A 13017-nucleotide genomic window follows, 5' to 3' on the forward strand; every position below is an offset into this window, starting at 1 on the left:
CCTAATAAAGTTTTGTATTTATATTTCTTTTCACACTGTCGCTTTACTGTAGGTAATTCCCTCTGTACAAAAATCTCCCCTCCCTTCTTTTTACACTTGTACAAACAATAATTGGACAACATACAGATGAACATCTACATGTTCCTTTAATTCAACATATTAAGAATACATAACTGTGTCCATGAACGCAGCTCAGCTACAGAATACCACACACCTTGAACCTATCAGTCTAGCCTGGTTAGGCAGCATTACTCCTGTGAATACATGTATGAACTGGGTTTTGTAGGTTCTGACAATCATCAAACATGTGAAGGAGACTGTTAATCTCTAGAGCCTAAACTGCTGTATGTGTCCATGGCTCTCGTACAGTGGTATTACGTTATGGATCGACAAAGTGCACACACTCACTGGTTATGTATACATCCAAATGTCCAAGTAAAACTGCATACAATTCTTCTTTTACCTAAACGTTTTCACAGACCATCCTGGTGGTGGTTCAGCACACTCTCACTTGCTTCTAATTTGGCTGCATCTGCTCATATAGAGTCGAGTGATTTTCAGCAAGTTGTCTATCAACAGTCTATTTAAAAACTGGACTACTACCACCGGCAGTTTATTCAGTGCCAGTGGGGAGCCAGATGAGGTTTGTACAAGGTTCAGACTGACCAATTGATCCAATGCAACAGACATTGCACCATTTCCATAATTTCCTATCAGTTTAGGTTACCCGATTTAGGCTCACCGCCTTTCGAAAGTGCTGAATCTGTCGAAATTGAACCTCATTAGGAATGTTGTTGCACTTCTTAGAAGTGACAAACTGTCTAAAAATCAGTCACACAATTCCTCTGACTTAAAATTTCACAAATGTACACAAGTACATGTTTTCTATCCATAAGACTGTGTCAGAGGAACACAGTGAATCTGATTGGCATATAACCTTAAGTCAATTCAGCATTTGGTTTCAAGAAGAAAAATTCACACATCCTAAAGACGTCCATACTTAAATATAGAGTCAAATTGTTCAAGTGTTAGCCAGAATATTAAGCTCGGTATCTTAGAATAGCAATAACAAAATCATATGTGTATATAATGCACTTGAGGAAGGCATTTGTTTTAGTTTTTTTTTAAGTTTTTTTCTTTTTTAAACAATCCTAACAGCACTGTCTGCGTGAAGAATGGAGCTGAACTTAAGTCAAAATGGGACCCTGATTTAAATGATTTTGTGGGAAAGCAAGACAAATGGAAACTGATCACATTAGACCTTAAAGGCCACATTTTTGAATAAAAAAAATTGTTTTTTATGAGACAGATGGAAGGAAAAAGAAGACTAATGATGAAAGCTCAGCGGTGGTGCCAAGCCTGTCCTGATAATGGCCATAATCGTTTTTTTTTCATTCAAATCATATAAATAACGTTATGTATGCGAGATGTGTGGTATGTTGATGATAGATTACTGACTAAACAGAAATATCCATGACTTGAGCAGTGTTTTATCACTCTATGCAGCCTTTTTTTTGGCATTTAAATACACACCCTGATGCTTAAGCTGAGGTTCATTTCAAGATGAATTTCCGTCTTGTGACTACAGGTTGATAGTATTTGATAATAGCTATCACAGGTTGAGAAGTTTGCATAGACCCTTAAAACCCAACCATCAACATTTCAATAACATAATCTTATAGATTGAACTCCTGCTCAAAGCAGCATACCCAACTTCACCCTTTGTACTTTTGGTCAGTACAGAGCACAATAGCTGCTGTAACAGTCTACAATACATGATATACAGTTACATTCAATTATACTTTGTTCCTATTAAAATATAAAAAATGTGTGGCACATTAAATTGTTATTCTTCTATTAGGGGTTGTATGTTAATCTCTTTACCCAATAGCTTGTATCATGTCACCACTACAGCCAACACCAAAAAGTGTTTGTTTTTATTTTAAAATCGATGTGTGTTCAGTAAGAGGGAGTCCACTATGGCTGCTTCTATAGCATCACGATACACAGCGATAAACTCATAGACTTTATTCAAAGAGGTACAAAGAGTGAAATGGGGTATGTTCCAGAGACTTAAAAAAACACTGGTCTGAGCGGAGACATATCCACTTGTAAACATATGCTGTGTTTGTGGTATTCCTCTTTCCTCCCGACAGCTAAAAAAAAATAAAATAAAAAGCATAAAACACCGTAGGAGCGTACAGTCCTTGGGGAGCGGAGAAGGAAAGGGTAGTCGAGTCTCGGCGTCCCTTCATGCGATGAACGCTGCTCTCTTTTAGCCGGAGATTTTCTCAATTTCATCCAGATCGTCTGTGTCTAGTCTTTCGATTTTCTTACCTGGAGAGAGAGAAGCCATAGAAGAACGTGGGATTCATTTAGACTTTGTTTTTTTTAAACATAGTCAATCACACCAAAAAGATACAGTATGAATGAACCTGCTGTTTGTGTGTATAACAGAGTGTGTGTGCAGCAGCTATAGACTTACTGAAATGCTCCTGGATCCTGTTGAGGATGTTCATGCTCATCTTGCTATCCACCATGTTGATGGCCAGTCCCCTTTTGCCAAACCGACCTGTGCGACCAATCCTGTGCAGGTATGTCTCGTTGTCGGGGTGACCGTCCTTGTCTACCGGCAAGTCAAAGTTGATCACCACAGAAACCTGCTCCACATCGATACCTGTGTGGAGGAAGAAGATAAAATGTTACAAGAAACACAACGTAAATGGAGCAGTATTATAATATACGTAAGCTCTAGTCTGAAGACTTTACTGTTTCCGTTTTAACCTGTAATTTTAAATTTCTATTTATTTTTATTATTTTTAAATGTTTTAATTATTTTATGTTTTATTTATATTCATGTTTCTCATTCGCTTTTTTTAATGTGTGCTCTATTCTTGAAGTATTTTGTTTTTGCATCTGTAAAGCACCTTGAATGGCCTTGTGTCCAAAATGTGCTTTAGAAATAAACTTGCCTTGCCTACAATGCATATTTCACCATCCTGTCAAATTTATACATATTTATTCAAATTTGATACCTCACTGTTGCACCAATTGTCCAACTGTACATGGTATACACATGCAGTATGATGAAATGCTGTTGATTCTAGCCTTTCTGACAGCATGAAGGTTCTCTCACCTCGAGCACAAACGTTTGTGGTGACCAGGACCTTCTCCTTGCCGTCTCTGAAGCGGTCGATGACAGCCGCTCTCTGCTCCACCTGCATCTCTCCGCTGAGCAGCGCCACCTGGTGGCCCTCTCTGGACAGCTCCCCCGCCAGCCAGCCTGCAGTCTTCCTCGTCTGGATAATGCAGAGAAAAGTCACTAATTTACCAACAAACTAGGTGCTAATGTAACAAAGCACCAGATGTGAAAACGCAACTTGGCAACATTAGTCGATTTATAGGAAGAGTTGTGAAGTAAAAAGAACCAGTTAAAGGCCCTGAACTGAAAGAGGTCTTAAAATAAAGAGTAGATAAGTTATTTTCTCCCAGACAGAGAAACAGCTTTGCAACAAACATTGGAGAACAGCATGTCTGCTGGGCATTCTGATAGGCTAACAGATGACAAACTTAAAAGAATTTGTATTTATTCCTTCTCATAATCATATTGTTGAATATCTGAAGTGAAAGAACTCACATGACAGAAGATCATGGCCTGTGCGATGGTGATGGCTCCGTAGATGTTACAGAGGGCCTGGAACTTCTCCTCCCTGCTGTTGCACAACACATAGTACTGTTTGATGGTGTCCAGTGTCTCCTCCTCTCTCTTCAGCTTGATGATGTTGGGGTCGGGCACGATGCGCTGGGCAAAGTTCCACACCGTCTCTTCAAACGTGGCCGAGAACAGCAACATCTGGCAGTTTTTAGACAGCATCCTGTGTGATGGCAAAGAAGACGGTGAATTATCATTAGTTGTGCGTTTTCTTTTTTTAAAGGTCAATACGTTATGGATGAACATTAATGTAATTTAGACACTTTTCAATTTTGTCGTTTTTTTTTCTGACCTCTGGATGCGGATGCTCTGGTCCTGGTGACCCTGTGTGGCGATCATGACGTCGGCCTCGTCCAACACAAACACTTTGATCTTCTTGGGGTCAATGAACTTGAATTTACCACACCAGTCCAACATGGTGCCAGGTGTGCCGATAACTACCTGTTCCTCCAGCCTATGGCCCCGCGGCACTGGAATATGAAACAAGAAACAAGCACTCATCAACACACGGCATCATCTTACTAATGCAGTTCCAACAATAGGAACCATTCAAATAAAATACTAGACAACAGTTTATTACAAATAGTTCCACTATATATTACAGTGTATATGTAGCACTGCATAGAGCAGAGAAGCCTTACATTTATTTCCTCTGATGGCGTAGACTAGTTTGACCTCGGGATAGTGTTTGCCCATCTGCTCGATGACCTTGCCCGTCTGAAGAGCCAGTTCATAGGTGGGTGACACACACAGGGCCTGGTGGAGAGAGAAAGACAGTAACTCTTGTCATGCAGGTCAAGTTATGTAGGGAAATAATGATTTTGAAAAAGACAGATAGGAAGGGCACCAAGTAGAGAAGTGGAAACCAACCTGGGGATATTTGTTGTTGGGATCGACGTGACTGAGCATGGCCAGGACAAAGGCAGCTGTTTTCCCTGTCCCCGACTGCGACTGGGCAATCAGATTCTGTGGACTGCAAGAACCAAGGCATTAGATAGCAGACAAAGAGTATTGTCTGGATTTCTTAGCACCTGATGCAAGGAGTATTCATCTATTTCCTTTAACTTATTAATTATAAAAGGTGTAATTAAATTAAACTTCAGTGTTCAAGATTCAAGATTTTTATTAGTGTCCCATAGTGTTTCTATAATGACTATTCAGGGTGAGAGACATTATGCTTTTTTAAAAAGGACAGCACAATCTTTATTTACAGTGCAAAGTATACTTACGGCTCGGCCAGCATCATAGGTAAAGCAGTTTCCTGAATTTTAGATGGCCGGTTGAAACCCATGCCGTACACGCCCTGAAGCAGCTGTGGTTTGCTGTACACGAGAGAAAAAAAAGTCACATCTTCAGCAAAGTCTTTTACTTCACCTCATCCCTTTGTTTACAAACACACATTACAGTCTGGGTGAACTACCAACAAAAGGAAAAACAAAAGGAACACTCCTGAGAGAGGTATGGTTAAAGTTCTTAATGGGAACATGTTGGCTCCAAAACATCCCTTCTACCTACATTACATTTTGTTTAGCTGACGCTTTTATCCAAAGCGACTTCCATTAAGTGCATTCAACAATGAAGGTACAAACTCAGAACATGAATCATGTAAGTACTATAGCTTCAACTAAACTAAACTACAAGGTGCCACACGTAAGTGCTACATGCACGTGTTATTAATGCTGAGCATGTTTGACAACTGATTAATAATGCCCTACACATATTGTGGGGAAAACAGAGAAGAGCTCAATGGACAGGTAGATGATTTGCTTACAGTCGCAACTCTTCAAAGGACCTGACGGAGTAGAGCGGAGAGTTGGGATCCTTCTGGAGAACTTCCACTTGGTTAGTGTTATTGACGAGGTTATTCCGGATCAGCTTGTTCAGTAACGACTGTGCCGCTTTGTCGTCTGGAACAACAAAACGAACAAAACGTTTTTTCATTTGACAACGAATGCTATACCTCAACAGAAGCATGTAGAGGGAAAGACAATCAAGAAGGTGTCAGACAGTTCACAAGAGGCTGGAAGTACACACAACCACACTGCCCACCTTTGTCATCGTCCTCTGCCGACTTGTTTTCTGCCGACTTGTTATCTGCAGACTTGTTTTCTGCAGCGTTGCTTTCTCCATCACCTTCCGACTTTGCGGCTGCACTGCCAGAGTCTGTCGCGTTTGCAGCTGTGCCTGCAATATCAAACAAATTAAATTATGTTGTGGCTTTTCAACCACCCTCAATGTCTTCATCTCATTTTAATTTTCTATACTTTTGATTTTTTTTTTAAGTATTAGTTCCATTCAATACTAGTGTGGAAAATATGATGTATTTGAATTTGTCTTCAATTACTGTTGTATTGTGTAATATTGAATTGCGGACCCCAGGAACACTAGCTGTCAATAACTTAGCAGTGACTGGTCATAATAATAAAAACAAAACAAAACATTTTTCACTTTCGTTTTTCCTGACTATAGGTTAGAACCACTTGATGCTGCTTCACACTCACCATTTTCCTCTGGTTTCTCTTTTATTTGGAGGTTACCGATCTGTGAGGAGGAACATACAAGTTTTACTGAAGTTGTTTGTCTGATTAATTAATGTTTGTCCCTGAGTCATGACTTCGGGGCAAACATTAGTCAGTGTCACCACTACTTCTAAATCAACAGAGCAGTTTTAGAGCCTATCTTGCATAATGTGCGTGCTATCCAGCTTACTCTGCTAAAGCTAGTGAGTAACAAGAGCACGCAGCAGCTCAGCACGGGCTAGTTAACTTAGCCTTCACGGTAAACCAATGCCATACAGTTTCGTTTCTACGTAGAGGTGAACGTTACTGAGGCCAACTGTCGTTCGAGCCAATAAACTCACTGGCAGCGCTGTCTGTGAACACTTTGAACTAAAGGAAACGAGGGACAGCAGCTGATTTCCGTAAACATTGTGTCAGAATAGGCCGAAAGCATCCTCCAAACAAGCTAACAACATGTTAGCTCGCGTAGCGCTAATTCACGTTTACCGATTCTGCCGCTGCTTCTTGCTCGTCCACCGCCGCGGCCCAGGAGTCCGTAGCCATTGTGGTGCAGTTTCTTCTGTAGTTATTTCAGTGAGGGTGACTCAAATAGTAAAAGCAAGCCCAGAACGAGGGAGTCGGGAAATGTTAAAGTAACTCTTTACCACAATGGCGTGCCAAAGACCGAAACAGATTCTGGGCACCTGTGCAACCGCTCACATGTCCGGGTAGTGTGCAAGTGCCAAACGGTGACTAGTTCCCAGGTTATTAAAAGTTCCTAGCCGACGTACAGATAGCTCTAAATTCTCAATATTTAGGCCTTTTCTGTTAAGTAATTCAATACGTGCATTTAAACGTTTTGGTAAGGATTTAGGAGATTGAAGGGTATATTTCAAGAACCCGTAGCCTACCAAGCCTGTAGGTGGCGCCAAAACACCCTGCATAAACCATAAGACTGTAGGCATACATTCACCCAAACCAAATGCGTTTGCCTGCACAGCATCACCTGAACACACGCGCGCGCGCTAACAATCTGACAACAAAGAACATGCAGGTCTTTTTATTTATAATGCAGTCCACCTGCAAGACAAAGAAAATGGTTAAAGCTGGATTACCAACCAGGCAACACAGTTGTTTTCATGACATACATATTGGTATACTGAGTTTTTACCTGAGTCAAAATCAAGGGAAAACCCCTGTATTGTTTCTGTATGTGTTATGTCATCCTTTTACAATGCATTATGCTTAATAAATATAATATGTTGCAAATGCTCACAATCTAATTTAGAGATGGGGGTGGGAGGCACCCTAGCCGAACAGTAACTTTTTGCATTGAACTTTTTGCATTGAATTAACGAATAGGGTTAATAATTTGTTAATCCAACCATGAGGACAGGAATGTATTGCCATGTTCTCAGAAAGTAATCAGTGTCATAGTTGAGGTTTATTTAGAAGGACAACATAATTGGCAGCCTTGCTGAAATAATGAGTCATCTTCAATCAGTCAGAACATGCACTGAGTGAGAGTGAGTGAATCCCATGTTGAAAACTTTCTTTGAAAGTGCAAATCAATGCAGTTTTTAACCTGCATGCTTACTGTTGACCACTTCAACTTGTAGGTTAGACAGCAATCAGTGTATTAAATCATGTACACGGTTTATAGACACAAGTCACTGAATTTTCTTTTCATATATGGAAGCTAAAATGAGCCACTCAGGAAGTTGTTTTATTTATTTATTTTAACTTGAGACAACATATAACATTAGTAAGCCTTGGGGTTGCTGGTAGGCAGATTGTACCTAACGACAGAGCCAGGCTAGCTGGGTCTAATGTTTATGATAAGCTAGTCTAACCGGCTTCAGGCTGCAGCGTCACATTTACAGTACAGACATGAGTGGCATCAAATGTCTTATTTAACTCTTGGCAAGGAATCAAATTAGCTTATTTCCCAAAAATATCAAATTATTATTCATTACTACTATTCTTAATTTGAAACCATCCACTCTCTCATTCATGAAACATGTAGCCTTCCCTGCTTTGGCACATTATAGGTATATGAATAGTGCTGCAGTGTGGTGCTTAAGGCTATTACAGAGCTGGCCTCCACTAAGGACAATGCTGGAGCACTCGGGGTCACCTCTGGAGCCAGAGCGCTGTGGATGGCTGCTCCTTAAATGAATGCAGAATTGATTTCACACATTTCCCCTGTTCCACGGGGATAGATAGATAGATGATGACAGTGGCTTTGGACTGTGCTGAAGGAGATTACATTGATCCCTGTTCCGCTGTCATCCAACGGTCAGCCTTGCTCTGTATGTATGCGTCAGTGCCAGTTCATCCACATGTAGTATGTGTGTGTGTGTGTGTGTGTGTGTGTGTGTGTGTGTGTGTGTGTGTGTGTGTGTGTGTGTGTGTGTGTGTGTGTGTGTGTTGTGTGTGTGTGTTGTGTGTGTGTGTGTGTGTGTGTATGTGCATAGGATTGTGGGGTGGTTGCTTCAGTGTGTGAGTGAGTCTCCCAGATAGTCAGTTTGGAAACAAATTTGTCAAAAGCTTGAAAGAGCTGAGTTTATTGTTGCCTCCAATCAGCTGCCTCGCCGGAGGTATCCATGGCAACAGAAAGAGTAAAAAGTAAGGCTCGAGGTCCCCAGAGAATTTGGAAGAGACAGAGAGACGGACTTTGTATTGCCACATACGGATTCATTTCATGCATTGAATATGACAGAAAGTATATCAAAGCAGATGGGTCTCAGTAGAAATAGGTTTTCCGTGTGAACAATTTGGAGAGAAAGGTAAACACTCAGCCCACGGATACATAAAGTCAAACACTATACTCCACGCTCATATAAATACACTATGTCAAAGTTTATGTAGGCAGTATACGCTTCACTACAACACTTGAGTATAGGGTGCAAACACAGGGGCTTGAACCTTTGTCATCCAGGTAAATGATGATATACCCCGAGTTAAAAATAAACAATTATGCAACAGAAAAAATAACAGTGTTGGATGAGAAGGTATAGACAGAATAATTGGTGTAGTTTTAGACTTTATAGTCCCTTTTTCTGTCATTTTCTTTTGCATCCAAATTGAATAGCTAGTTGCTCCCATCATGAGGTATTTACCATTTCACCTGGAAACGGGACATTATAATGTTATTGATGATTGCTTTTTTTGCTTTTGTTGGGAGACTATGAAATCATGGGACTTTAGCAGATTGTCTGGACAATGCTTGGGCACAAAGGGGAAAAAAAGTGATCAATTGGTATTGATAATAGTTTTGAGATAACATGTTTAAGTGTCTTCTCTTGCTCTTCTCTGCAAGTGGTTTGGGGCAATATTTTCTTCTGTCTTTTTTTCTTCTTCTTTGTTTCCATGTGGTGTTAATCATGATGTGTCATGTATTCCCATGTGGCCTGGTCCATTTCAATGGTATGACACAAAAATAAAAAATTAATTCAGAGGTTAATTAAATCATTCATACACTGCCGCAAGGCCGGTTTGAACTGTGAGAGGGGGAGCAAGCAGTTCACTGGTGGTCAGGTGTGACTTCAGCTTAGAGAGAAAGTAGGGGATGGTGTCACGATCATGGGCTGACTGGTTCGTTTTAACCCTTAAAGCCCCCCAACATACAGAATAGAAATGACTAGCGAGAGGTAATTAGTGAAGAAATTAGACATAATTATGGATCATTCTTACTCTTCTTTTACCATCTTCAACCAAACCACATTGAACCGATTAGAAGTAAGGTTGGATGTAACAGTCTATAAGACACAAACCCAAATACCGACGAAGAGGCAGGGAAGGTGTGATAAAACGGCATAGCTTACATTCTGCAAAGAGAAAGCAATGCTTTCAATAAGGGTTACAGGCACTATCTATTGTTACAGGGCACACAGACAGTAGATGGCAGGATGGAATGAAGACATAACAAGTACAGACAGGCAGAACTGAATGAAAAGTATAGCAGGCTTTGATCTGGGAGACAGTGAGCGCTAGCCGTCTCCTATATACATTGATAAATAGGCAGACTGGCTAGGTGGGGACTCTGGTGGAAAGGTGTAGATGGCAAGTCTAGAAAGGCCGGAGATGTTGAAAGCAACATTAATCTATCTATGTTTTTGCCACTTGCTTGCTGAGCAGCCCAGCAAGCTAATTATTGAAACACACACTTGATTTGGCCTCATAAATCTTTCATGTGTTGGCAAGCAGTAGTTTATTTACATATCCAGCAGACGTTAAATATAAGTCCAAGTTCTGCTCTCCTCTCTTCATCTGAGCTCTGTTTTCACAAACTTATGAAAAATATATGTACTTCTTCAGTAGCTTACTGTGTTCAAAATCGGGGGAAGGTAGCGAGGTAATGTGTTGTGGTGTTGGTTATTATCTCACTGTCTTTTTTTTTTTTTTTTTTTTTAACCTTTATTTATACAGGTATATCCCATTGAGACCGAAGACTCTTTTACAAGGGAGACCTGTTTTCCTTTCCCACGTTACCATTCACACACACATTCATACACCGATAGCAGGCTAACTATCGTCATTCACACGAGGCAACGTGAAAGTTAACCATATATCGTAAACTTTTGGGCCTTAATAAAACCAAAGCAAGCAAAAAATTGTTGTGATGAGTGAAACCTCTCACATTACACAAAGTCATTGGACCTGTTGTTCAAATAGAAATATTGATGAGTGCAGCTTTAATATGCGTGGTGTAGGAGGTGTTTATCAGATTAACTAGTTGAGAGAGGGCAGAAGGACAAAGGAGTGGTTGACATTAGAAATATGTCTTCTTTTTTTTAGATATTGAGGGATGGGTAACGTAAGGCATTGATTTGAAGTAGTCATACAGTAGTGAGGTTAAGCTTCTCTTTTCTTTATGGTGGTTGACAATGCACCATATGGTTAAAGTGAAAGGACACCTAAACAAAGAAAGCTGGAACCTTACAACCATATGGGATCGTCAACACATTGTTATTGACGTTTTCAGATTGACAGAAAATGATTAAGCAACTATTTTGATATTCAATCAATCATTTTAGTCATGTTAAGTCATAATGCTACAATGCCAAATATGTTCTGCTTCTTGAATGTGAAGATGAATTGCTTTTCTTTGTCACATGATAGAAAAAACTAGTTATATTTTGGTTTTGGACTGTTGGTCCAAGAAAACAAGAGATCTGATGGTATGACCTTGAGCTGTGAAAATGAAAACAGGCATTTTTGTTTAATTTAAAGATGAATCGATAATGAAAATAACCGTTAATCGCAGCCCTAAATGTTATATTCAAAAACCATGGTCATTAATATACTTCTATTAAAGTGTTCACTTTTCTTGAAGGCACCGATGTCAGCCAATAAGACATGGTTCTCAGTTGGTGCTCGAGTTTGTCCCAAAGATGTTGGTAGATGGGCAAAACCTCTCTTTTTTTGTACCTGGGTTTGTCATTTTGAAATAGGAAAACACCTTCAGACTGATTTCCAAAATCATTGTCATAGGGCAGGTCCATATTAGTGTGTACCTTGTATAGCACTTGATCTAACTAATGATATGTCTAATACTTACACAAACGTTGCTTGCTCTAAAATAAATAATATAAGCATCCCATACCCAATATTTATATCAACCTGGTCCCAGTAAAGGTGCTGGCTGTGATACCGTGCAGTGACGACAAAGGCACCATGTGTAAAACTATGCAGAGTCTGTCTCCTCTGCCTTGTTCTCTCTCTGTCTTAAACATGGCCGCCTTGAGGTCTTTGGTTGTCCATCGTCGGCTAATTAATCTGGATCAAAGGGAGACAAATCCCGTAAATACTGACAAGCTGCGCGCACAGGTCCAAAGGTGGGAGACAGACAGACAGGCGGACGGGAAGAGAGAGAGAAAGAGGGGGAGATTAAGGGGCGGCTTCTCCCCAGACCTCTCCTTCCCACTTTCTCCTGAGAGAGAAGTCATTAAGATTCATACGCCTTCTTCTTGATCCTTCACTCTGTGCACCTCATTGCTTGCTCTGTGCATTTTTTATACAAGAAAAGAAAAAAAACACACAACCTGCGCACCCACGCCAGAATTAAAAGGGTGATGCAGAACTTGTTTTCCGTCAACAAGAGAGAGAGAGTACAGAGAAAAGAGAGAGGAAGTGAGATACCGTAAGAGATGGCAGGAAGGAAGGAAGGAAGGGAGGAAGGAGAGAGAGAGAAAGAGTGAGAAAGAGTGAGAAAGTCAGGGGCTGACAGCTGGTTGCTATTCCTGAGGCTTAGCCGGAGAGGCTGATGGTGCAGAGTGGACATCACCAAAGAATTTCAATGTGGACGGAACAGCTTGCCGTTGTCAGAGTCAGGGATCTAGCCTCCATATTACGGACCTGACTGTTTTACGAAATGCTGCTGGGAAAGTAAAAGCTCTGATAAGTGATATTAGTCTTAGAACTTGGATGTCTATGCACAGGTTCAGATTTAACATTTTGATTACATCAACACGGTCAAACGGAACATGGTGTACCTGATGGCAGTTTCTGGGGATCACTCACATCATTTTTATTTTCCTAAAACTCATGGATTAATTAAACTCTTAATCTACAGTGATTTTCGTTGTTAATGATGAGTTTTTAAAGACAATTTGGCTGTTTCTTTGACACAGTTTAAGCCTTCCTCCCTGTTCAGAATTCAGCTCTAAGCCTCAAAGAAGTGGTTTTATTTGTAACTGTATTTAAACGAGTGTTTTGAATTCTAGTGGAGAACCTCAAATTTCCAAAGATACAGGAAAGGGGAAATTTGTCTGAAATGATGCACGAAACACACAAGTGCACAGC

The 13017-nt window shown here is 40.4% G+C and overlaps 1 protein-coding gene across 1 annotated transcript; it reads right to left on the reverse strand.

The window, feature by feature from the left end:
- Window positions 1-129: 129 nt before the first annotated feature.
- On the reverse strand, window positions 130-6909 carry ddx19b (DEAD-box helicase 19b). The gene is made up of 12 exons (XM_080025606.1): window positions 6718-6909; window positions 6214-6253; window positions 5762-5896; window positions 5484-5619; window positions 4942-5034; window positions 4583-4685; window positions 4354-4468; window positions 4005-4182; window positions 3638-3875; window positions 3137-3299; window positions 2486-2677; window positions 130-2337 (listed from the first exon to the last, which is right to left on the reverse strand). Exons 1-12 carry the CDS (start codon window positions 6772-6774, stop codon window positions 2276-2278), a joined length of 1512 nt encoding a protein of 503 aa, XP_079881732.1. The 5' UTR covers window positions 6775-6909; the 3' UTR covers window positions 130-2275.
- Between the last annotated feature and the right edge of the window lie 6108 nt (window positions 6910-13017).

The sequence above is a fragment of the Ammodytes marinus genome (assembly GCF_949987685.1).
Source record: "Ammodytes marinus genome assembly, chromosome: 4".
NCBI classification, from domain to species: domain Eukaryota; kingdom Metazoa; phylum Chordata; class Actinopteri; order Uranoscopiformes; family Ammodytidae; genus Ammodytes; species Ammodytes marinus.

Coding starts and splice junctions, on each gene's coding strand:
- ddx19b (XM_080025606.1), bottom strand. CDS start 6,774: ATGGCTACGGACTCCTGGGCCGCGGCGGTGGACGAGCAAGAAGCAGCG. Junction 5,035..5,483: donor TCCTTTGAAGAGTTGCGACT/GTAAGCAAATCA, acceptor TCTCGTGTACAG/CAAACCACAGCTGCTTCAGG. Junction 3,876..4,004: donor CAGAGCATCCGCATCCAGAG/GTCAGAAAAAAA, acceptor GCCATCACACAG/GATGCTGTCTAAAAACTGCC.